This window comes from Barbus barbus (genome assembly GCF_936440315.1).
Source record: "Barbus barbus genome assembly, chromosome: 24".
Taxonomy (NCBI): domain Eukaryota; kingdom Metazoa; phylum Chordata; class Actinopteri; order Cypriniformes; family Cyprinidae; genus Barbus; species Barbus barbus.
This window is the reverse complement of record NC_136752.1, coordinates 3,321,777-3,349,132: the sequence shown is the minus strand read 5'-3', so window position 1 is coordinate 3,349,132 and position 27,356 is coordinate 3,321,777. Positions and strand designations below refer to the sequence as shown.

Genomic DNA, 27,356 nt, shown 5'->3' with positions numbered 1-27,356 from the left:
AGAGAGAGAGAGAGAGAGAGAGAGAGAGAGAGAAGAGAGAGAGAAAGAGAGAGAGAGAGAGAGAACAACCAGAGAGGGAGTACAAAACACAATGCAAAACAAAGTGCAACCACATTGCACCAAATAAATGGTGACCACATACATCACAGATTAATGGGAATTCAAACAAATACGTCCTGGGACGTAACAAAATAATCCATACAAATATAGTAATTATTTCATAAATTAATAAGGCAATTTTCCATACTTGATGTGGACTGCAAAAATGGATTCTCAAGCAAACCAAGTTGAGAATCACTGCTTCAACCAACCAATATAAATACATTTTTAAACAGACCCATATATCTGGGAAACCTGTGTTGATTTCTTCAGATTGGACAATTCTCAACTTTAGTGCCTATATAGCCACCCAAAAGTGAAAGGCCTACAAAACCCTAGTCACCACTATAAGCAGGAAAATATCTAGTAATCAACACTGCTGCAACCTTGATAGAGGAGTTTAGTGAATTTTACTGCTTCTAATAGTAACACACATTTACATCAGTGTGTATATGTACAGTGCAGTCTTTCACAGCAGGAAAGAATGAGTGAGATAACTATTCAAAGGATTTAAAGGACATTTAGTGATAATGCTAATTTTATATTTAGTTATATGACAAACTGAAGCCAAATGTTTTTAAACATTAATACAGAGGGACATAAGCATTATTTAAGAGTAACACTCTTAAACAGTGTTTCTTATATACATATAATATGTTATACACACACACACACACACAGACACAATTTCATTTAGTCTATCATAATTTCAAAATAATGTAAAGAAACAAAAACATGAACCCTTCAGTGATTCCATAATACAATTGTTTTAAAAAAAAGTGTCTGTTCTTAAGAAAATGTTGGTCTTTGAGCTCCTTTCTACACTGTAGCACAACTAAATGTCTTTTGTTTTTTTGTAGGTTTTTTTTTTTTTTTTGCATAAAAGGTTAAAAATTATTTTAGCTGGTACACCAGCATGGTCTCTTGGCTGGTTTTAGAGGAGTTTTGGGCACTTTTTAGCTGATCAGACTGCGGGACAGTTGCTTGTAATACCAGGAAATGAGATTAGGCTGGTTTAAACAGGTTTTTATAGCTGGAAGGTTCCTGCCCCGTGCATAGTGGGAGCCATGTAGAGTGTAATGAGGTTGACCAGATGTCTTGATATATCCGGGACAGTTCCAGTCTCATGAGATGTGTTATTGTTTGTGGTTAATGATGACAATGCAATCTGATGAATTAATGCAAACTGATTTGCCAATATTTTCATTCTAGAAAATCTTTCAGAAATTCAGATTCCCATAACTTGTACTCAGTGCAAGGACCTTCTCAAGTCCACTAGCAAGGTTAAGCTAAAGAGATGCCCATATGAAAATCAGTTTTCAATGACAAAGAAAAGGTGTTTTGTTGTCACTTTAAATGTTAATTTATGTTTACAGGCAATTTTGTAAAAATCTCATCTTCATAACCGTGCTGGCTAAAATTTGTTTCTTAATGAGCTCTGAAAAATAGGAAAAAATATTTTTTATGGATTTTTACATTTTGTGTAAAAACCTCAACAATACAAAACATAACAAGAGGATAAAAGATTTGTTCCCCAGTAAGTAAATAAATGAATTATGAATAGCACTGTATAAGTACTACAAATGACTCATCTAGGTCTTCTGAAGCTGTTTGATAGCTATAAGTAGGAGATGATAAGTTTAATGACCAATGGCATTTCCCGCCAGAGCTGATGTAATGCATCTTCAGGAGCTCATGTTTGAATGTGTGTGGGGTGGGGATGAAGATCAGCTTTGGGGCTTTTCTCATACAAAACAATCACTTGGCCTTTGAAGATTTGTAATTTCTTAATTACATTTACATTTAGTCATTTGGCAGACGCTTTTATCCAAAGTGACTTACAATTGGGGAATACAAGAATAGTGAATAGTGAAGTGACATACTGCCAAGTATGGTGATCCATACTCGGAATTCGTGCTCTGCATTTAACCCATCCAACGTGCACACACACACACAGCAGGGAACACACACACACAGCAGTGAACACACACACACTGTGAACGCACACACACAGCAGTGAACACACACACACAGCAGTGAACTCACACACACCCGGAGCAGTGGGCAGCCATTTATGGTGCGGTGCCCGGGGAGCAGTTGGGGGTTCGGTGCCTTGCTCAAGGGCACCTCAGTCGTGGTATTGAGGGTGGAGAGAGCGCTGGACATTCACTCCCCCCACCTACAATCCCTGCCGGCCCGAGACTCGAACCCGCAGATTACGAGTCCAACTCTTTAACCATTAGGCCACGACTTCCCGATTAAAAAGCGATTAGTCTTGAAGAGGCAATCAGACAGAGGAAGTGCTCGTAACACCAAGTCTCAGTCATTGTTCAAATAAGTACAAGCTACTAAGCGGAGGGAAAGAGTTTTTTTTTTTTGAGTTTAGGATGAAGTCAAGTACTGCCGAAAGAGATGAGTAATTAACTGTACTTTCTGCCTGTTACACGTTTTATATTGTTTTTATATTGCACTATATTGACAAATAATTAGCTTTAGAATTTGGGGTCTGGTTTGGTGCTTAAAATCAATCCCAGCATATCATGACAAAATGATGACCAATATATAATTTCAAGATATGGAAATCCTCATGACCTTCATGCAAATCTTATGATGCCAAAGTTTCTTGCTGAAAGAAAAAAGATGAGGTGTGTTAAACCTTCCACTGTAAATGTCAAAATCTACAGAAACAATGTTTGTCATGATTTATTTTGTTATTTGCATTCTCAGTTTATTCTGCTGGAAATATGGGAAAACTGAATAAAACAGGAGAGAGGTTGAAACATTATCAAACTAAAGATATGACACCAAATATGATATGCACCAACTACATTGTACAACAGTTCCTCTTATTTTGCCGAAATAAACACCATAATATGAAACTAATGTTATTTCATCGCTATTTCAGTTAATGGTGGCAGGTAAGGCTCCACAAAAATCCACCCCCTGTGTATCCTAGACTTATAAATATCAGAAAATTTAATAAACCTGTACAGCAGTGTCCAAAAGTTTGAGAACACTATTGAAAATTATCTATTTTTTTTATCTATTCTAATACAAAAAATAAAAGTTGTCATCATATATTATATAATTAGCATAACAATTTACATTAAAAAGTAAAATAGAAAAACAAAATACACAAATTTCTTCTGCTATGCAGCATACAAGCTGCCCATGTCATGATTGAAAATTGATCTGGCATGATTGAAAATGTTCAAAAAACATCATGACTTCTGTATAATGGAATTAACATTGGTAAAATGACAAATCTGATTACATTTCATTAAGTGAATCTGAAATATTTATACTTTATATGTCACAACCTCGTTTTTTTAATGATATATCTTTATTTATATAGTATCTAGGCTTTAAAAACATTTTGACCCAATTGTACACCTCACTTTGATGTGAGAAGAAACCCACAACAGGGGGTGGTAAAATAGTGAAATGACACATTTTTTTTTTTTTTTTTTTACCAGAAATACAAAACACATTACAGAAAAACAAGGAATCTTAAGATGAGACAGAAGAGAAACCCAAGAAGTATGATGGCAATAACTGATCATTAGCTACATTTTGGTTGAAATCAGTCTCAGTTTGCGCTGGGTGACTGCAATCCACTTTCAGATAATGCTATTCTTCAGGGTCTTTCAAACTGACTCACTTCCATAAAGCTTAAAACAAGAGATGTTAAAAGACTCTGTTTCAAGATTTCCTTTGAATCCTGTTTGAGCTTGTATATTCCCCCAAGTTGTCTGCTTAATTGTGCAACACATATCGCGCACCACAAAGTTTCAGTGTTTCAAACACGGCTTGGAAGGACCTGTAATACACACAGCTGAAGTCCCCAGCTTTGCCTGATGAGATATCCAACTGTTTGTCAGAGGAGCGAATAAGTTGCCCTTGTTTGATTCAGCGCTTTAAAAAAACTCACACTTCCAGTCCACAAACTGAGCTCAAATATCGCAAAGAAATTACTGCACTTCAAAACAATATCCAACAATAAACAGATTATAAAAGCATATAAAACACAAAGAGAAGACAAGAAATAACAGTCACAGAAGCAGTTCAACTGCTAGCTGCCCCGGATAAATCACACACATGCAAGTATATCCATGCACGCGCACAAACACACAGATTTAGGGATTTTAGTCCTGACCAAAATCCTAAAACATGTTCTTCTGCAAAAAAGAGAAAGAGTAAACCATGTCCAAGTTCTTTTATAGCTGATGTTATTTTTATTGGTTGTTATTGTTGTAACTAACGCAAAAAAGGGATGAAAAGTGTATTGTGTGAGTGTATATTTAAAAAAAAAAAAAATCTCTTACACAACAAAAGAAAATGTGTGTAATAATGCAGTGGTGCACGATAGCTATGAGAGATGCTCTTTGTTCAGTCTTTAAAATATGCACACGTTACACAAATCCAGTCTCTGCTCGACTGTCCGTACATGCAGGCAGCTCCCTTTACTGGGAGAGAGGAGGAGGAGAGAGACAAAAGGGGATTTTGGTTCCTATGTACAATTGCTTATATACCGTAGATGTCTCTATTTGATTATTTTCAGAGTTGTCAAACGGGGGAATCTCAGAAAGCCTTGAGATGATAAACCCACAATAATAATAATGGGTGGTAAAGTCAAAAACATAAAAGCAATAGCTGCAAAGTTTAGATCTTGTTACTGACTATATATTAGACTAGTGTCCCACTAGTCAATTTTCAGTTGTATGAACATATCAGACCCAAATGGACAGATACAGCATCTCACGCATTCATAGGGTCAAATTATTCCATAAACTGCATCCTAAAACAATGCAACCTCAGATCTAATTTATTTCATGTCTCTTTCAAGTTACTCTGAGATCTGTCTCCTAACCAGTCTGTGCAAAATCAGTTTCCTCATGAATGTACATCAAATATCTGGGTCACATCATGCAGCAGTGATGATAGACAGGATTAGATGTCACTGGAACACTGTAAATGGTGAGATTGGTAGCTATGATTCCACTGATGAAAAGCACGTTTTTTTTTGGAGCCGGACAGCTTTAATGACCCATTGTAGCAAGCCTCATGTCACTTCTATCTGTAGCTATGACCTGAATAGCATTCGGCTGATCAATTCGAGACTGTTTTGGTCTAACGGTGGTAAAATAAGAATGAATAAGATGCTAAACAGTCAGCAGACTATTAGATATGGTTGGTGTTGGAGCTGGTGGAAGTTTTAATACAGTATATTGAAAAACTGTTGAGATATTGAGCAAAAAGCCCAATTAGGGCTCTGGTTCTTCTGAGGAGCTCTGATCGAAAGAAAGGGATTGTAAAGTTGTGCTTTGGTTGGAGAAGCATTTGCTGAGAGTTGTAGGATGGCATGCTCTTTGTAAGGGAATAAACTTGGGCTTTATGTTTATGTTGGGGCCATATTACAGGACAGACCCAGCAATTAATTTGAATCACAATGTTGACTTGCCTGGCTTATATTTCTTTTAAGTGCTTATGTATGTTTTTGAGCCTCAGTATCGATGAGACTGATGAGAGTGCTGAGATGAGGACGAGTATCCTATAGTGCTTTGCGACTGGGTAGAGCCTTGGACATTGCTCTGGTAACCAAGCCGCGAGCTGGAGTGCTGCAATGAAGAAAAAAATTCAGATGATCAAGTATTTTGCATGAACAAGCATTGACCAAGTTTTTTTGTAATACTGAGCTGAACACTAACTTGTAACTAACTGGACACAACTAACGAGTATATTGTTACATAATAAACATGCATTTAATTTACACACCTGGGCCTGTATTCCTAAAGATTCTAAGAGAGCTCCTTTTAGAGAGCTCCTAATTTAGCTTAACAATTTCTAACTAGGAGTCTTAGCTTAAATGTGATTCAGGACCAATCTGAGAGCAACTCTGAGCGACGAAAAAAACCAAAACTTGTATCTTAGTGAGGAGGCGGGGCTGACCCCGTTGCTAGCTATGACACAGTCTTTTGAAGACTGTGATTGGTTGGTTGTCCAAGGAGGAAATAAAAGAGCACTTTTGAGAGTAGGGTTTATTATAAGCCTTCACTTGTAATTTTTCCTGATTTACCATACTCTCTCTCTCTCTCTCACACACACATTATATATGTATATATATTTTTTATTTACCATGCTGTCATACTTACCGTGTTTTATAGGAAATGAATAGAGACATTGCCCAATAAGTGCTGTAACAGACTCAAATCATCACTGCTGCATAGTTGCATTTTTCCAGTTGCCAAGTATGTTAATGTAGTGATTACGTCCATTTCTGGCGCTATGGCATTTCAGCGCGGTGTCGGAGATGTTAGCATGTCTTTAATAAGATCGGTCACAAACATGATCCCTGCACGATCTAATGTGTAGCATCTTATTAACTCACTGTCATGCATTGTGTTCAACACATTTCTTCTCCCTCTTCATGTTTTGTCCATTTTCTCCGCTGCTAAAGAAACTCTTAAGCCCCTTAAAAGTCCTCGTCTGTACTCCTAACAATTTTGGACCTTAAGATGCTTTCCGGATTACTTTTTTCTTTACTAGGATCTTTTCTTTAATTTTTAGAGGAAACACCCACATTTCTTAGAATTTTGTTACTAGGAGCAACTCTTAGCACTTTCATGAATACTGGCCCAGATGTGTTTCAAATGACTCTGTTTCTCTGTTCAGCTCTGACTACTCTGATTGCAACTTCAACTGTCAGATTGTGCTATATGCTACGGCAAGAGATGTGTTAAATATTATTAATATTTATGTTTGCAATTCTTTACACATCTTGATCTGATGGTTCTTTTATTTTGCAATTTCAATGTCTTATTTATGTTGTTTTAAAGAATAAAATACAATACTGCATTGTGTGGGCTATAAATTCAGAACAGGCAGTGGTTTACCTTTCTAAATATAATACTGTGATTCTTACAATGTAATAAAAGTTCATCATAAAAATAAAATAGTATGGGCCTGCACCTTTTTCTGATTTTTTTTTTTTTATTTGTTTTATTTTTTTATTTTTTTTTGGGCGGGGGGGGGCAAAATAATCTACATAAAAAAATAACAATCACAAACATGACACTTGTGAATAAAATAAATGCCATGTATATCTCTGCAGCTTATTAAAACAGCTATAAATTAACTCACTGACAGAGTTTCAAGTGTTGACTGCTCCATTAAATAAAATTTGGATTGCGTTCTTTGTTATAAATAGTCACGTTGGGTACAGAATTCATTCTCAATGTCGGGTATAAAATTCATCATCAATGTCAGTCTTACATCTATAATATCTAGATACTAAATCCACTTACATTTTCCTGCTTACATTATGAATGATTACACAGTGCCTTCAATAAAAATGTAAAAAGTTCAGATTTTTGTGTTATAAATTTAGTCAGATTTAGACTTGCCAAGTTTTCATAATTTTCACACTGGAATGATATCTGTGTTGATACCAGTGCTGTGATTAATCGCATCCAAAATAAAAGTTTTTGTTTACATTATATGTATGTGTAGCATGTATATTTATTATGTACAAATAAATACACACACATACAGTATACACTTTGAAAATATTTACATATTCTTATATTTTATATTATATATAAATATTTAATAAATAAACTTTTTTTTCTTAAATATATACACATGCATGTTGTATTTATATATACATAATAAATATACACTGTATACACACATATATTGTGTAAACAAAAACTTTTATTTTGGATGCAACTAATCGCAATTAATCGTTTGACTGCCCTAGTTCATTCCCATTATACTGGTGTTATCACTGGCTGAACGCTAGGTCGTGCTAGGACACACGTGCAGTGCTTTCAGCAGGGTGTCTGAAAGACTGAGGAACTGCATTATTTAGGGCTATTCTCTGAGTTCGGATATTACCATAGGAACTGCTGCTGTCAAGTAAGAGAAGAAGATGGGGATACTTGACAGGATTTTAATGCCCAGCTATGTTGGGATATAGAACCATTTCAATTGCACTGGGTTACCATTGTGGTGAAATGTGGAGCATTTGCTTAGGTTGAAGATGAAAATCTGATCATAAAGCTTGTGATATGAAGCTCACACTGTTCAACTGTCTGCTGGGTGTCTTGTTTCTAAGCATTCAGCTGTGACATTCCAACACCGCACTGTTTCACATGTAAAATGTTTGGCACTGCAACATGGAGTTAACACTGCCAAGCAGTTTTCTCTCAATAAACTACTAATTTGCTTATTACTAGTAAGGTAGTTGTTAAATTTAGGTATGGGGTGGATTAAGGAACCTAAATATGCTCATGCAGAATAAGGCATTAATATGTGCTTTATAAGTACTAATAAACAGCCAATATGCCAGTAATATGCATGCTAATAAGCAACTAGTTAATAGAGAGAATTGGTCTCTAAACTAAAGTGTAAATAATACAACTGGCTAATAAGCGTCATATATCATTTTATAAATACAGTGTTGGCTTTAAGTACACATTCACCTCACTTTATCAGTTAGTATAAAAAATGTAGATGTCGCTTTAAGAGTCCCGGCACTGTTATTAAGTATATATGGCATATTGAATTGAACAAGGATTAAAACGAGGCTGTGAGGGGAAAAACAAAGTCTTTGCAATGGCACACACTGTATAAAGTCCCTAGATCGAGTAATTTTCACAATTCAGTTTTTTATGGAGTATTTGTCCACTGAAAATTTGTGTCAGAAAGGCATTTCATTACCTGAACAATCGTTATATTGTTACAGTCCATTAAACACACTGTAATCCTGTCTTGTTTTCATTCCTGCCAAAAAATTAAATATGGCTCTACTCTGACTAAGGCCTATTAAAATTTGAATATTAAACAAATCTCTAAGTGTTAGCTTAAGTGTTTGCCTAATGATTTTTTTAAGTGTTTGCTTAATGACCTAATGATTTGAATAAAGTACTATCACTCTATTGTGTGTGCACATGATTTCAACTAAACTAATCCTGAGGTCAAGTTAAATAGTAATAATGAAATATAATGATAATGAAATAATGAAAGGAAATATGTGGGATATGCCTGTTTATATAAAGCTGTTCTGTGAAAGCATTACTGATCAAAGCATAAGATTCTTTTTTGAAATACATTAATACTTTTATTCAGCAAGGATGCATTCATTCAAAAGACATTTATACTTTTTTGAAAAGGTTTCCATTAAAATGAATTCAGTTTTTTTTTGTTTTTGTTTTTTTACCTCCAATTCATCAAAGTATCTTGAAAAAAAAAAGCGTCTTCAGTTTCCATGAAAATATTGTGCAACACAACTGTTTTCAACATTGACAATAATAATAAATATTTTTTAAGCACCAAATCAGTATATTACAATGATTTCTGGAGGATTATGATATTCTATGTTTGTTTAACATGCACATTTTTTTTGTCAATCCAAATGAATCCAATCAGTGACAATGAATTAATAAATAATGTTGTTTGAATGAATCTGAACACAGATGAATGGAAAATTCAGATCTGTGCTCCCCAGCGCACCCTAGAGGCTCCTCTCTTACCTGGTAGTCTGTTTGAAGAACACTGGTTCCTGAGGTGCGAGGTTTTTTGTTTGGTGGCCCCTGTTCCTGTCCATGCTGTATGGAGGGGCCAGTGTTGGCCCCTGCAGTGCCTGATGTGCCATTTGTCTGCGCTGAGCTCTGCTGGGTTGGAGCCTGCTGTGTCTGCGTTTGTGTCTGCGTCTGTGCAGCCGTCTGCTGGTGCTGCTGTGTCTGATTCTAAAGACAAAACAACATATCACTGCACTTTGAATGCTACCTTTGATTATTTGGCATTGAAAGCTGGACAACCATTTTAACATACATTATTAATTTCGGTATTTTATTATTTCACAATAACAAGCACTGCAACTTTTGTAAGACCACATTAAACAAGAAGATTACAGTGGCAGATAAGCGTTTTCTTTCAGTGCGTGCAATATACTGGTGAATATAATGTTGTTTTTTTACAAACATCATTTGTATCATGGTAAAGCAAAACCAAACCAAACTCCACTTCACAAAAATAAAAGATGTTCATTTTTATAAATCTGTTTAATTGCAACATACATGACTGCAAATAGAAAAAAATCTTTAAAATGGCCAACTTTATTTACATTAAAACATGGAGATTAAATTTGTAAAAATAAAAGATCTTCATTTCAATAAATCTGTTTAGCTGCAACATACATGACTGTGCAAATAAAATAAAAAAAATCTTCAAATGTTTACGTTCTACATTACGTTCTTCACATAAAATTGTGAAGAGTATAGCAATTAAAATTTTTGCTTGTATCACACACCTCAGTTTTATTCTATGTCTGAAGAGTTGACCATTTTTTTTATTTTATTATTGGCATTCTCTGATAAGTTATTCTGTTCGGACGATTTGGATGTCACTTTTGTTTATTTATTTATTTTTATATATTTATTTAGTTAACAGGGACATTGTATATTAATAAAACATTTATGTAAATGTACTAGAATTAGCCAAAGGCTATTTTTCATCCGTAGTCCTTGGACAAGATGTTACAAGTCACCATAAAGAAATTTTAATTAAAAATACATACTAGAAAATTTAGTAATTACACAATACAAATCATACAGTAGTCTATTGAAAACAATATAATATTAATTAAAAACAATGCAAACAAAATACAAACAATAATAGGATAGGTAGCAGACATAAGATTCTAATGTTAATAAATCTGAGTACTAATTAACCAATTCCTTAATTGAACCCTATAAAGAATATGTGTTTAGATCTCTAGATTTATCTCTCTAAATTTAAAGATGTGTCTCTTTAAATTTACATTATTTTTTTATTTTTGTGAGCTTTCTTTCTTTTACATTGGGTCCACTAGGCCAGCAAAGAATGTAAGAATTATTTCCATAGCAATTAACAAGCTTGTATAGACAAAAATATTACATAAAATAAATATAAATTTGATTGACGGAAACGGCAATTGTTGTGAATGTGCGATTTACTTTCTTTAAATTAAAAAGTGTGATATATATTTCATCCATCTCAAAGACACAGTCAAAAATCTATATTAATCAACCAGTAATTAAAAATGACATATTTCTAGCTCTGAAATCTACTTGGATAAGTTGCAGTAAAATATCCAAGAGTCCTGTGTAGACTAGGAATATATGTTAAAAAACATCCTAAGGTGTTTGCTGATATGCAGTTCAAAGCTTATTTATGATGTTTACTTCAATAAATATAATTTTGAACAAAACAATTGCTCCCAATAAATAATTTAATATTGCATGAATGCACTGGGTATGCAATGACAGCATCTTGTGTGTTGTGTATGAATAAGGAAATGTCCCAAACAACCAAATTCATCAAGGGAAACCCACTGAAAATGACACAAGGGAATAAAAGATGCAGTCTTAAGTAGACTAGTGTTATTATATCAACTTTTTTTTTTGTGTGTGCTGTCAAGTGTGCATGTATTTTGTACAAGCAAACCTTTCGTAAATCAGGGCCTTTGTGTGGTAGGAACCCAATCAGTGTCTGTAGGTCTGTCTCTGTAATAATGGATATGTTTGCAAGGTTAATTTCCTCAAATGCACTCACAGCCATCCTGAAATTGTGTTACCCAGAAAAGCAGCAGTTGCATGAACATTATATGGTGTAGCCAAAACCACTAAATGTAAAAGTAAATATTGGCTCACTCCAGCATTGCAGACATGAGATGGTTATTTTATGCTGTGTGTGTTTGTTTGTTTGCCTTTTGCTTGGATACATTTCATCCTTCAGTGACCGAGTGCAAAGCTTAACAACACTGCTATCTGAGCTCTCGCTCTGCTATTTTCTCTTTTCTGCACCTACACTCAGCTTCCCTCTTAGTTCCACTGGAATGAGTGACATTACAAATTAGCAGCAGAGACTATAAGAAAGCAGTCATTTTACCAGATGCTTTTATCCAAAGTAGTTTGCAGTACACATTTTACAGTGACAATCACCCAGGAGCACCAAAGTGCCTTGCTCAAGATCACAATGTCCTTTTAAGTTATGAGACCTACAACTTTGCTAAAGTGAGCTTCAAAACTGCTCATACTTACAATAAACACTGCATTAACTAACTGCCTATGGCTGTTAAGACAAAATCAAATAAGTTCAGTAGTTGGTAGTCTGAAAAGCAAATATAGCCCATACATTATATACTCCATATTTAAATAAAAATGTAAGGGCAAAGGAAGCATGTACAAAGAAAATAACATAGGTCCTATAACAGATCCCTGAGGGATCCCACAAGTAATAGGTAGACAGTAAGTAATTTGTCCTTAAGAGAGAGAAAAAGTTCCCTTGTCCCTTGAATTTCAGTCCCATGGAATATGGAATCACATCACAAAAACTAAAATCAGAATCAGAATGAGCTTTATTGGCCACGTATGTTTACACATACAAGGAATTTGTTGTAGTGACAGAAGCTTCACAGTGCAACAGAAAGACAGCAACAGGACAGGACACAGATTAAAAAAAGAATAACAACAAATAACCAAATAGGCAATGTACAAATCAGCAAAAACACAATATATAATATAGACAACTATGTATGTGCAGGTCAAGTATGTGCAAATTAGAAATGAGAAAATAAAAATAAAATTAGTGAGTGTGGTGAATGGATAGTGTATTATAGTTGTGTGTTCCACGTTTATTGATGAGTGTTCATGAGATGGATTGCCTGAGGGAAGAAACTGTTCCTGTGTCTGGTCGTTCGGTAACAGTTCAAAGAGGGAGTGTGCTGGGTGTGAGGGGTCCAGAGTGATTTTACCAGCCCTTTTGCTCACTCTGGATGAGTACAGTTCTTGGAGAGTGGGGAGGGTTGTACCGATGATTCGCTCAGCAGTCCGGACTACCCTCCGTAGTCTTCTGAGGTCAGATTTGGTAGCTGAGCTGAACCAGACAGATATAGATGTGCAGAGGATGGATTCAATGATGGCGGAGTAGAACTGTTTCAGCAGCTCCTGTGGCAGGTTGAACTTCCTCAGTTGGCGAAGAAAGTACAACCTCTGCTGGGCCTTCCTGACAATGGAGTCTATGTGAATATCCCACTTCAGGTCCTAGGAGATGGTGGTGCCCAGGAATCTGAATGACTCCACTGCAGTCACAGTGCTGTTCATGATGGTGAGTGGGGGGAGAGCAGGGGGTTTCTAATGAAGTCCACTATCATCTCCAAAGTTTTGAGTGTGTTAAGCTCCAGGTTGTTAAGACTGCACCAGACAGCCAGCTCCTTAACCTCCTGTCTGTAAGCAGACTCGTCACCGTCCTGGATGAGGCCGATCAGTGTGGTGTCGTCTGCAAACTTCAGGAGCTTGACAGAGGGGACTTTAGAGGTGCAGTCGTTGGTGTAGAGGGAGAAGAGCAGTGGGGAGAGAACGCAGCCCTGAGGAGCTTCAGTGTTGATGGTACGAGTGCTGGATGTGAATTTACCAAGCTTTACTAGCTGCTGTCTGTCTGTCAGGAAGCTGTTGATCCACTGGCAGACGGAGGTGGGGACGGAGAGCTGGGTTAGTTTATTTTGAAGGGTCTCCGTGATGATGGTGTTAAAAGCGGCGCTGAAGTCCACAAACAGGATCCTCATATAAGTCCCTGGTCTGTCCAGATGCTGCAGGATGAAGTGCAGTCCCATGTTGACTGCATCATCCACAGACCTGTTTGCTCTGTAGGCAAACTGCAGGGGGTCTAGTAAAGGGTCCAGTGATGTTCTTCAGATGAGCCAGAACCAGTCTGTCAAATGATTCCATGGCTACAGACGTTAGGGCCACAGGTCTGTAGTCATTAAGTCCAGTAATTTTGGGTTTCTTTGGGACGGGCATGATGGTGGAGCGTTTGAAGCATGAGGGGACTTCACACAGCTCCAGTGATCTGTTGAAGATCTGTGTGAAGATGGGGGCCAGCTGATCAGCACAGGTTGTTAGGCAGGCTGGTGACACACCATCTGGACCAGGTGCTTTCCTTATTTTGTTCTTCCTGAAGATCTGGCACACATCTTCTTCACTGATTTGAATCGTAGGTGTGGGGGAGAGAGGGGTTGATGGAGGTGTGAATGGCTGTGTGGAGAGGTGTTCAGGGCGGGTGTGGGGTGATTTTTCAAAACGACAATAAAACTCGTTCAATTTGTCTGCCAGGTGTTGATTCTCCATAGTACTGGGGGATGGTGACTTGTAACTGGTGATATCCTTCATTCCTATCCACACTGAAGCAGGATCACTGGAAGATAATTTTTTCCTGAGCTTGTCAGAATAATTCCTCTTTGCCACTCTGATCTCCTTTTCCAGTGTGTATTTGGCCTGTTTGTACAAGACTATATCCCCCTTTCTGTAAGCATCTTCTTTGGCCTGACGGAGCTGTCTGAGTTTTGCAGTGAACCATGGTTTGTCGTTGTTGTAGATTAGATGAGTCCTGGTGGGAATGCACATATCCTCACAGAAACTGATATAAGATGTTACAGTCTCTGTGAGGTTGAACAATCAGTAAGGTTGAAACAGGCTTGTAGATCCCGCTCTGTTTCATTAGTCCATCTTTTAACAGTTCTTAATACAGGCTTTGCAGACTTAAGTTTCTGCCTGTAGGACGGTATAAGATGAGCCAAACAGTGATCAGAGAGTCCTAAAGCTGCTCGTGGAACAGAGTGATATGCGTCCTTTATTGTTGTGTAACAGTGATCCAATATATTACTGTCTCTGGTGGGACATGTGATGTGCTGTCTGTATTTTGCCAGTTCGCGGGAGAGATTTGTTTTATTAAAGTCCCCGAGAATGATTAAAACAGAGTCTGGGTGTTGTTGCTCCCTCTCTGTGATCAGATCAGCGAGTTTCTGTAAAGCTGTGCTCACGTGCGCTTGCGGTGGAATGTAGACATTCACGAGAATGAATGAGCAGAACTCCCGCAGCGAATAGAACAGCTTGCAGTTAATGAAGAGCGTTTCTAGATCTGAACAGCACATCTTCTTTAACACTGTTACATCTGTACACCACCTCTCATTGATGTAAAAGCACGTCCCTCCGCCGCACGATTTTCCCGTTGATTCTGCGTCCCCATCTGCTCTGATCAGCTGATAATTAGGCAGATGTAGCACGCTGTCCGGTATGTCGCCATTCAGCCAGGTTTCCGTGAAACACAGCAGAGTTAGAAAAATCCTTGTTTGTCCGGGAGAGCAGAAGGAGTTCGTCCGTTTTGTTGGGTAGAGAGCGGAGATTCGCCAGATGGATGCTAGGCAATGCCGTTCTAAATCTGCGCTGACGAAGCTTCACGAGTGCTCTGGCTCTCTTCCCCCGCCTGCGCCTCCTGTAGCGTTTCACCAGAGCTACGGCTCCGTCAACTACAATGTCCAGCAAAACATCCGAAAAATCAAAATCCGGTAAAAGATTTTGTGGTGCGTTCTGCCGAATGTTCAGCAGGTCATCCCTGGTAAAACTGATCGTATTTGAAAAACAAAAAACAGGAAAAACAGTACAAACACTGGAGAGTAACGCACAATAGCTGCCATCATCGGTGCCATCTTGGTCTAAAGTGAGCTTATAATTAATCTTATAATCTAATACCATTAATCTTTCCAAAAATGTATTTCAGGAACATGTTATGAAGATGAATCCTGTATATGAAGATGGACATAAAAGCAGCCCTCCGGCTGAACTGAATAATCTATTTATGGTTGAAAACAGAACTCTAGGTGCATTAAAAGTGCAAAATGATATCGAAGCCTGCACAACTCTCCGTCAAATTCTCCCTCAAAACAAGAAGAGGAACCTGTAACTATTTCGTATTTAATTTCCATTCAGCCTTCCTGCATTCCTGCCTAAGGGTGCAAGTTTGATTCCTAAGCCATGGTTCTGAAACAATTTTAGATTTCCTGACTTTATATGGAGCAACAGAGTTAACAATGTCTGTACAAACACAGTTAGACTGTGACTAACTCTGGACCAACAGAAGGAAGGGAGACCTAATAAAACTCCAAAATGAGGTGGCTATATAAACTTCTGTGAAGTCCAGAGCTGTGGATGAAGTAATAAGGTGGGAACAGAACATAAAAAAGCTGAAGATTAGAGTGTTTACATGGATAGAAAACATTAAACATAACAGGTATATGATCAGATGAACAATTATTAATAATGTAAGTATTATTAGATCAGAGGCCCTAGAGATATAGCTCCAAAGAGTTAGCTTGCTCATGAGTAGGGCCAGTAACTGAAGAATATTAGGAGTCCAGCGGATCTAAATAACATTTACGTTCAAATTTGACATTCACTAAGTATTAAATGGTGAATGAGTGAATGGTTCTTGCACATGTAAATACAATCATGTCTTATCACAATAAGATGTTATATGACAGATCATATTAGAGATATAAACATTTCTAGTCTACTTCTTATACGTTTCTTGTCAAAACTATTGTAACCAATGTAGATAGTAGGGATGGGAACCGAGAACCGGTTCTTCTTTAGAACCGGTGCCCAGTGAATCGATTCCTTGGAACCGTTAGAGTACCTGCTTAACGATTCCGCTTATCGGTTCCGCTCGTTGCAAATGTGTCATGACATCACACACGCGCTGCGTTGTTTTGGTTATACAGCAAACATGTAATCGAGGCAGAAGCGATCTAAAGTGTGGTTATATTTCACTCGAAAAGACACCAATGCGGTAATTTGCAACAGTTGTAAAAGTTTAATTTCGGCAAAGGGGGGGAACTACCTCCAATATGCAGAAACATTTGGCCACACAGCACGCAATTCATTTGCAGGACTGTCGCATGTTTGATACACTACTACTTAGCGACACAGCAACAACAAGTGAGTCAAGCAGCAGCGGAGCTAACGAGACACCATCTGCTATTAATGCCGAAGGTAACTTGTCTATTTAGTTAATGTGAGCGCCATTTCATTGTGTAAACTTTTACTATACGGATAATAATCTCCATTGTCATTGTCCATCAAATTTAGATGATGATGATGACGGCCATCAGAGTCTGGCTGGCTCAGAGGCTGCAGCAAGTATCTCTCGTCGTGCACCTCTAGCTACTCCGTTTACAGAGGCAGGGAAGAATAAAATGACCGCGGCGAGGATAAACGAATGTCACAGAGCAGTGACTAGGTTTGTGGTAAACGGTTTGCACCCGTTTGCCACAGTAGATGCCTCTGCATTTCGGTAGGTTAATTTGCTGTATTTTGTCCAGCATCATGTCTTTTCAAATGAAAATAAATGCATGACCAAAAGTTGCATGTTTTTATGTCAGTATAGTTCTGTTTTATTAATTGCTACAGGTTGCTACACATAATTTGTCTGTGTGAAGAGTATGTGCTGTGTTCTTATCAGATATTAAAGTGAGTTAATACAAACAAACAAATTTGTACTTATTCCCTCACCTAATGAGAATTGATAAGGAATCGGATCGATAAGCAATATCGATAATGGAATCGGAATCGTTAAATTCTTATCAATTCCCATCCCTATAGATAGGATATCCAAACAAAAGGATCTGATTTCATTCTTTGCAAAATTACAGTCTGGAAAGTCAGTGCTAAAGATCACATCTAAAAAACAAAACAGAACTGGATGCAATGTGATAAAAAGTTTTTAATTGAGAAAAAAGTGTGAGAAAAAGTTTTTAAATCAGCCATTGTTACCTTCTCTGTTTTCTCCTCTGGTTCATCCTCGCTTAGAAACTCTCGTTTGGGGTAGGGAATCTGACATCCTGCAAATACACTAAAAACACACACATGCACACAAAGAAAAAAATTAAAGCAGGTTTTATAGGAACTGCAACTGTTTCTCATCTAAATTTGGTAAATTAAATGCAGGTTAACAACTATTATTCTTGTTTAAGCTGCTATAAAATCTGTTTGAAAGAGGAAAATCAGGAAATATTTGTGGTATGCTACACTACAAGGTGAAAAGAAAGCAGACATCCATTTTTAATTTAAGGGTTTGGCTAAGTTCCAGTGAAAGCAAATCTTATTGCAATGGCACAGAACAACACTTTAGAGAATTAAGTACTTTTGATTAATTGATTCCATAAAAAAAATTATCCATTGCGTCTAGTGCAGAACACTAAACCAAAGCTCAGACATGAACCCTACTGAACATCAATTAGATGAACACAAAATGAACTTCCCAAAGCCTTGTTTCTACAGTTGGGAAGCCTTTAGAGAAGATTAACTCCCTATTAATGCTAAATGTTTTAAAAGTACATGTTGAACAAGTACATATGGGTGTGGTGTTTGGGTGACCACATACATTTGGTCACTGAGTTTTCTACTCTGAGATTACTCAACGTGTGTCTAAATGTGTGTGTGTATGGAATGAGTCTTACTCAGACGTAGGTAAGGGGTCCTCCAGGAAATATGGGTCCTGCAGTGCCTGCTCAGAAGTGATTCTTTTGGTGGGGTCCATAGTCAGCAATTTCTGGAGCTAGATTAGATTATATTAATTACTGTGGGAAGGATGAACTAGATTAGATCATTAGTTGACTAGGTGGTGTTAAAGCTATGATCAGGCATGTTTTTAGTCATATTGGATGTATGGACACTAAATGCGGCAATTTAATAGACTAACTAACCGATACTGAACAAACAGATAGATGATTATTACAGAATAGAAAGATAGAACATTAACTAATTATTTCACAAAACCTCCAAAGTTTTTATGTAAGAAACACTCTAATACAGAGCAGGATAAGAAAATTGCTTATATAGGCTATATCTTCATGTAATCCAAGAATGACTCTGTGTGGACCATGCCATTAGCTGTTATAGGACTCCATTTAAAAATCTTATTTTTAATAAGATTAATAATAAGATTAATTTAATTAAAAATAAGATTATTTTTAATAGGATTATTGTAATATTTGCAAAAGGAACGCCTAAAATTTAAATTTCCTTCTGCAACATTAAAGCAAATGATTTACATAAGTAACCACCTTAAAACTAACATTTTGTGAAACATAAAATGTGTCTAAGACATCTTCATAGTACTATCTCTTTTATACAAGTTAAAGTTGATTCCATATACAAGTGCACAATAGACTCACCAGTAGAAACACTTTGCTGTCTGGTTTGACTTTATGTTTCTCCATGTATTTAATAAGACTGCTGTTGGCATATCTGCAAAACACATCCAAAGAATCTCCATATATACACACTCAGTGGTAAAACTCTAGGTATAGCTAGACTTTACACAAAATATAATACATATACTAAGTTAGCTGTGTTCAGACAGTACAGAACTGAACAGATGCACTGCCTTGCAGTTCTTCTGTATACAGCTAGAAAGATTTATCATGATGTAATATTAACACTCATTTTGTTTTTGCTGTTGAGAATACATTTGCTGTTATTCTGGTAAAGCGCACTGCACTCACGTGGTTCTTCTGAAATCTTTCTGTAGAGTAGGATATTCTGGCATTTTCCGGATATCTTCCCAGTCTTTATCTAGGAATTACACATACACATTATAATAGTGCACAGTGACATTTAACAAGGCTACGAGTCCAAATAAGGACTAATAATAACACATGAACTCACTTGTTAGGTGTCTCTAACTACTATGTACTTTTGAAAATTATGCATTTGATACAATTATTTGGTACTATAGTGTGCATTTGTAACACTGTACTTACAATTAAAGCATCTGCATTTACTACTAGCGCTTTACTGAACAGTCTTGCATGTACATGTGCTTATTATAGTAATTAAAATAAAGAGGTAAATAACTAGGTAGTAACGCTAATCCTACCCCTAAACCTAACCTTAACTCATGTAGATCACTTATATTACCCAGTAGTTTGTAAGGTAAGTATACTGTAAGCACACCTAAGAGCATGTACTGTAAAATGAAATGCAGTTGTTACATCTGTAATTACTCTACCCAAAACCCCACCTGTATCATAACCTCAGTAGCAGAAAATGTCAATTCAATGAGAGTTTTTCAGAAGGACTTTGTATCAAATTCGGTGCAAACACTCTTTCGGTGTAAAAAAAAAAAAAAAAAAAAAATCAGGATTTACTAAAGACACAAAGTGAAAATTAGTGGTAAAAAGATGTGGCACAGTTATTTTTGCAGCTAATCTAATTGCATATGCATTTGTAGAAGTTTCACTTTCAAACGCAAAGTTTATGGGAAGAGAGTATTTAAATAAATCATGCAAGGTGATTTACTGAGGTTTGTTATTCAGTTTTTGCGCCATTATTTAACACCCAAAAAAGTATGTCTTACGTCATATTACACCTGTGTTTGTAGTAGATTACACATGCCTGGTTATCACCGGCTCTGCTTTGCAGACCCTTCGCTAATTTGCGCTGGTGGATTGGTAAATTGCATTATGGAAATCCATCGCCGCACTCTCATGGTGCTATTTAGTAAATCTGGTCCTAAATATCCATGTAACTTGTGCTCTGTTTTCTGTGGCATTATGTTTTTGCCCTGTTTGACCTAGTTTTCCCTAGTCTGTTTAATTACTCATTCAGTTCACCGGTTGTCTGATTATCTCATTAGTTTCCCTTTGTTTGGTTCCTGCTTATGAATGTCTGTTTTCATCTATACTTTGTGCTTAGCGAGTATCCTGTAGTTTTCTTGTGGCTTTATATATTTAAGACTGTTATTGTTAATTCTTCTTCATCGTGCGCTTCACTCACAACACATACCATGACAATCCACAAGTACAACTGAATACGTTGCTTTGTTGTCTATGAAATATCAGCACTTTTGGATGGGCAATCTATATTGTCTTCTATCTTCCAGTGTGTTCTGTACAACTGTTTGCAGCAACTGCTGCATCATTTTGTTTCATGCTGGTCTATTATTGTGGTATAATCTATTTCATATAAACCCACAAAACAACATCATTCATTCATTGATTCAACAAATCAATGACGAGTCTTTTATCACTGTACAAACAGCTTCACATTATGTAACACTTCAGTTAAAACAAATGACTCAAAACAGTAACACTAATATATAAATGTAATATATCAAACTTGTAGCTCAAATACATGTGGGAAGAGGGCCCACACAAGGACAAAAGAATTCAGGCTTTATAGAAAGTAAAAATATTTAAACTTAAGGGAAATGCAAGATGCAAGTCAAGTACATCACTAAGAGAAAAAGAAATGTAGAAAATTTTATTGTTTGTTCCTAATCTTAAAAAAACCATAAATCTCAGGTCTTCCGGTTGTAATTTAACTATGATAAATTGTAAATCTATAATAAACTGATTTTTCCAACAAAACAGCCAGAAACTGCCATGACCAGTCATTCCAATTTAGATTCATCTAAACTGATCAGTCTAACACAAGTGATGTAAAAATGTTTCCATTTCATTCGAATCAAATCTAATGAATTCCTGAGAGTAGTACAGTGAGGCAGAGTAAAGGTGGCCATAAGATAAGCTAAGGTCAGTCACCTGCTGGGAAGCCCATGACGCTGAATATGCGATCTAACTGGTCGTGATGGAAAGGATTGCTGGTCTTTATGTCTTCTTGTCGGCAATGGAAGATTGGTTCTGACGTCAACAGCTCTGCAAAGATACAGCCTATTGCCCAAATATCTGAAAAAAGTCAAAGAATATTAAGTACAGATAACAAAGAAGACAGACAGACAGCCTGAAATACACACAATGCACAACTTACCGATTGCTTTGGTGTAGTGTCTTGCCCCGAGCAGTAGTTCGGGGGCTCGGTACCAGAATGTGACGACCACTGGGTCCAGATCGGCCAAAGGCTTCAGTGGAGAGTTAAATAGTCGGGCAAAACCCATATCCGCTAAGACACACAAACATAGAAACCCATAAATAGCCCATTCTGATCATGTTTGCAGATCATTTCAGCCTTAGGTGTGCTATGCATTTTGTTTTTCATGAGCATAGGAGAAGTAACAAACAGTCATTGGCAAGCATTTTATTCAACATTATTAATAACTGGTGGCTTTTAGGGGTCATGAAGTGACAATGTGGCATCATAATTATAATAATAAATGTAATAAATGAAACAGTATTTTAATAATGCATAATATAATATTTGCATTGAGAACATTACAGAGACCATTTCATCAGTGTTGCCAAGTCTGCAGTTTTCCTGCTGTTGCCGTGAAAGTCCCTCCTTTTTTCGACTGAGGTAGAACCCCCCGGAATGCACTTTTGGAGCAAATTTTTATGCAGTTTTTATAGACATTTTCCTCAGGAGCACGACTGAGCTATATTTGAGTACCAACTGTGCTGGTTTGATTAATAGGAAAGTAGAAATTTAGCTATTTTAAAAACATAATGGAAATTGTTGACCATGTTTTGTCCCATGTGCCATAGCCCATGAGAGGTTAAACAATTAGTTGTGCTGCTTACATGGTGTGGCTCCAGTACTCAAGTGAGTGAAGATAACACTGAAAGCCACAGTGTAACCAAACACAATAACAAATTCCACAGGCTGGTAAAAATAGTGCCCACAGCCCTGAACAGTCATCACCCAGAATAGTGTCTTATGTAAGATAATGGCTTCACATTTGCTCAGACTGACCCTACAGCCGCTTAACCTTGACAATATCACCTAAAAAGAAAATAAGTTGACCAAAAAAGGTTCCACAGAATTACATAATATCTAATTTTCTTCCTTGATAATTTGCAACTTCAATAAAAAACCTTTTCAGTTGAGGAAATCTTGATAATTATATTGCAATCCGATGCCAAAGTCAGTATGGTATTTTACCAATTTTGACTCTTCCTCGCTCTGGGCCTTCCCCCATGACCAGGATATTGGCAGGTTTCTGAAAGACAAAGATCACAAATAACCACAAATGATCTGCTTATCTCAGAATGTAATGCTTTGGTGCTATGGCAAAACATCCTCAACAAATGGATGTGCAATTTGTTTAATAAAATCTTGTCAGAATCATTCTAGATCAGTACAGAGGTTTTCAAAATTAGGGTAGTTCAGACTTGATTAATCATCACCTCTGTACAGTACTTTTTCAATGTTTTTAACAAAGTTGTTTCTGTTCACCAAGGCTGCATTGTTTGATCAAAATACAATAAACAGCAATATTACAAAATATTTTTACAATTTGAAAGAAACATTTTTTATTTAAATATATGTTCAAATGCAATTGATTTCTGTGATCAAAGCTGAATATTTAGCATAATTACTCTAGTCTTCAGTGTCACTTGATCCTTCAGAAATCATTCTAATATGCTGATTTGCTGCCCATTTATTATTGGTGCTCAGTTATTAATAATGGTTCTTATTATGAACAATGGTAAAAAAAAAAAAAAAACGTTTTTGGTGCTTAATATTTTGTGGAAACGTTTTTCAGGATTCTTTGATGAATAGAAAGTTCAAAAGAACAGAATTTTGTAACATTATCAGAAGAAGAAGAATCAGAATGAGCTTTATTGGCCAAGTATGGTTACACATACGAGGAATTTGTTTTAGTGACAGAAGCTCCACAGTGCAACAGAAAGACAGCAACAGGACAGGACACAGATAATAAAAGAATAATATACAAATATCCATATAGGCAATGTACAAAACAACAAAAACACAATATATAATATAGAGAACTATGTGTGTACAGGTCTGATATGTGCAAATTTGGAATGAAAAATATAAATAAAAAATAAGTGTGGTGAATAAATTATGTATAATAGAGTTGTGTGTTCCGCGTTTATTGTCAAGTTGTCATGAGATGTATTGCCTGAGGGAAGAAACTGTTCCTGTGTCTGGTCATTCTGGTGCTCAGAGCTCTGTAGCGTCGACCAGACGGTAACAGTTCAAAGATGGAGTGTGCTGGATGTGAGGGGTCCAGAGTGATTTTACCAGTCCTTTTGCTCACTCTGGATGAGTACAGTTCAGCCCAGAGGAGCTCCAGTGCTGATGGTACGAGTGCTGGATGTGAATTTACCAAGCTTTACTAACTGCTGCCTGTCTGTCAGGAAGCTGTTGATCCACTGACTGACAGAGGTGGGGACGGAGAGCTGGGTTAGATGGTGTTAAAAGCGGAGCTGAAGTCCACAAACAGGATCCTCACATAAGTCCCTGGTCTGTCCAGATCCTGCAGGATGGAGTGCAGTCCCATATTGACAGCATCATCCACAGACCTGTTTGCTCTGTAGGCAAACTGCAGGGAGTCCAGTGAGGATCCAGTGATGTCCTTCAGATAAGTCAAAACCAGTCTTTCAAATGATTTCATGGCCACAGACGTTAGAGCCACAGGTCTGTAGTCATTAAGTCCAGTAATTTTGGGTTTCTTTGGGACGGGGATGATAGTGGAGCATTTGAAGCATGAGGGGACTCCAGTGATCTGTTGAATATCTGTGTGAAGATGGGGGCCAGCTGGTCAGCACAGATTTTTAGGCAGGCTGGTGACACACCGTCTGGGCCTGGTGCTTTCCTTATTTGTTATTTCTGAAGACCTGGCGCACATCTTCTTCGCTTATCTGAATTGTAGGTGTGGGGGAGAGGAGGGTTGCTGGAGGTGTTAATGGTTGTGTGGAGAGGTGTTCAGGGCGGGTGTGGGGTGATTTTTCAAACCGGCAATAAAACTTGTTCAAGTCATCTGTAAGTTGTTGATTCTCTAAAGTGCTGGAGGATGGTGACTTGTATCTGGTGATATCTTTCATACCTTTCCACACTGAAGCAGGATCACTGGAAGATAATTTTTCCTGAGCTTGTCAGAATAATTCCTCTTTGCCACTCTGATCTCCTTTTCCAGTGTGTATTTGGCCTGTTTATACAAGACTTTATCCCCCTTTCTGTGAGCATCTTCTTGGCCTGACGGAGCTGTCTGAGTTTTGCAGTGAACCATGGTTTGTCGTTGTTGTAGGTTAAATGAGTCCTGTTAGGAATGCACATATCCTCACAGAAACTGATATAAGATGTTACAGTCTCTGTGAGCTCGTCCAGATCGGTGGCAGCAGCTTCAAAAACAGACCAATCAGTGAGAGAGAAACAGGCTTGTAGATCCCGCTCTGTTTCATTAGTCCATCTTTTAACAGATCTTAATACAGGTTTTGCAGACTTAAGTTTCTACCTGTAGGACGGTATAAGATGAACCAAACAGTGATCAGAGAGTCCTAAAGCTGCTCGTGGAACAGAGTGATATGCGTCCTTTATTGTTGTATAACAGTGATCCAATATATTACTGTCTCTGGAGGGACATGTGATGTGCTGTCTGTATTTTGGCAGTTCGCGGGAGAGATTTGCTTTATTAAAGTCCCCGAGAATGATTAAAGCAGAGTCTGGGTGTTGTTTTTCTATGTCTGTGATCAGATCAACGAGTTTCTGTAAAGCTGTGCTCACGACACTCACGGGGCGAATAGAATGGCTTGCAGTTAATGAAGAGCATTTCTAGATCTGAACAGCACATCTTCTTTAACACTGTTACATCTGTACACCACAGATGTGGCCAAGTATGGTAACCCATACTCGGAATTTGTGCTCTGCATTTAACCCATCCCAGTGTACACACAGTAGTGAACATACACCCGGAGCAGTGGGCAGCCAATGCTGCGGCGCCCGGGAAGCAGTTGGGGGTTCGGTGCCTTACTCAAGGGTCTCACCCTAGTCGTGGTATTGAGGGTGGAGAGAGTGTTGGTTATTCACTCCCCCCACCTACAATCCCTGCCGGACCTGAGAATCAAACCCACGATCTCTCTTATAAATGTGATTACTGTCACTTTTGATAAATTTAATGCATATTTACTGAATAAAAGCTTAAGAAATAAACACATACACCCCATTCAACATTTGAATGGTAGTATAAAATGGTGTCCAGGGCTTGACATTAACACCCGCCAACCTGCCAAATGCGGGTGTATTTCAGCAGTGGCAGGTAACACGGTCACTAGCCACTTTGGCGGGTTGAATTTTATATACAGAAACAGAGCTCGACATTAATGCTTGTGTGGGACAAGTGGATTTTTTGAAGGAGCAAATGAAAGATGATTTTTCTTGCCTGACCGGACAACTAATCTGATTAAAAGGCGAGAATGATTCTGATTTTATTTCTTTTGGTGTAAATGGCGATTGATAATGGATAAGATGATCTCGTGGAGAAATCAAAACAACGCAACTACACACACAAGAAACATACTGCGGTAAAAGGGTAGTTTATATATTTATAACGTCACGACCAAGAGAGCGATTGCAAATTTGACATTGAATTTATACAAGAGTTTGAACGAGTAGTCAATATACAGTACAGTATTGTCAACCTTGACTGTTTTTGCTTGGTTTGGTTAACGAAAAATAGTTCCAAACAAAGATCACAGCAGAACAGTCGCACATCTGAGCAGCACACAGCGGTGTTTAGTTACTGAATGATTCAGTATTTTTGAGTCAATGATTCAGTGGTCCATTCACAAAGACAGGCACTTCTTGAATGAATCAGCCATCTGAACAAATTGTTTGCCTCAATGGCTCACTAAGACAGTCGCTTGTTGCCACCTACTGGTGGTTTACTTTTATATTTAAAATTAGGCCTACCTTTACTTTGCATTTTTTCCAACATTTTATATTTGGATATAAAAAAAATGATTTAAAACACCAAGCTCATAACCTTATTTATGTTGTTATTATTTTGCAGTGTAAATGCATTCATGCTATATTTCAGCTTCATTAAATTGTCTGTGTAAATGCATCTAAATGCCACTTCAGCTGCTTCTGTGGAAAAATCGTTTTTGTTAAAGGGGTTCTATTATGCTTTTTCACTTTTTGAATTTTAGTCAGTGTGTAGTGTCTATGTTTGGGCATAAAATATCTACAAAGTTACAAATCTCAAAGTCCACTCCAAAGGGAGATATTTCGTTTTTTAAAAATCCCAAAGTTGTTTTCCTGTATTTGTGATATCACAAAAATAAATCCCACCTATGGAAATTCGAATGGTTGGGGGGTGGGGAGAACGCTTGGTTGAGCACTGCACGTTTCAAAATCGAAACCCGGTGCGGGTGTTTTTATAACACTGTATTTCTGATGGAAACCGACTGTCTTCAGAAAATTTTGGATGTCATTTTCATTTCATCTTGCATGTAATGTCTGATAAAGCAGTGTTTGTGAGCAGAGCGCTGCTTTGTGTACAGCATTACCAGGGAAACCTCGATCTCTTCCGCTCCAATAGCACCTCCCGTTGGCAGAGAATGAATTTGCCGCCACAAATAGTGTAACTGTCACGAATCCGGTCTATGGCCTTCCGCCCGATAGCCACCAGAGGTTGCCTCTCCATCATATTGACTCTCACACCACACAGCACACTGA

The 27,356-nt window shown here is 37.4% G+C and overlaps 1 protein-coding gene across 3 annotated transcripts in view; it reads right to left on the bottom strand.

Annotated features, from left to right (window-relative positions):
- Window positions 1-2,816: 2,816 nt before the first annotated feature.
- LOC306843375 (cyclin-dependent kinase 19-like) overlaps window positions 2,817-27,356 on the bottom strand; it is a 54,833-nt gene continuing 30,293 nt past the window's right edge. For all 3 annotated transcript variants that reach the window (XM_079374827.1, XM_079374826.1, XM_079374825.1), the window contains exons 5-13: window positions 22,815-22,872; window positions 21,747-21,878; window positions 21,521-21,664; window positions 19,481-19,550; window positions 19,151-19,223; window positions 18,434-18,531; window positions 17,748-17,826; window positions 9,633-9,848; window positions 2,817-5,717 (exon numbers count right to left, since the gene is read on the bottom strand). In XM_079374827.1, the coding sequence (XP_079230953.1) occupies window positions 5,604-5,717; window positions 9,633-9,848; window positions 17,748-17,826; window positions 18,434-18,531; window positions 19,151-19,223; window positions 19,481-19,550; window positions 21,521-21,664; window positions 21,747-21,878; window positions 22,815-22,872 (984 nt within the window). In that variant the 3' untranslated portion in view covers window positions 2,817-5,603. The remainder of the gene's footprint in view (window positions 5,718-9,632; window positions 9,849-17,747; window positions 17,827-18,433; window positions 18,532-19,150; window positions 19,224-19,480; window positions 19,551-21,520; window positions 21,665-21,746; window positions 21,879-22,814; window positions 22,873-27,356) is intronic.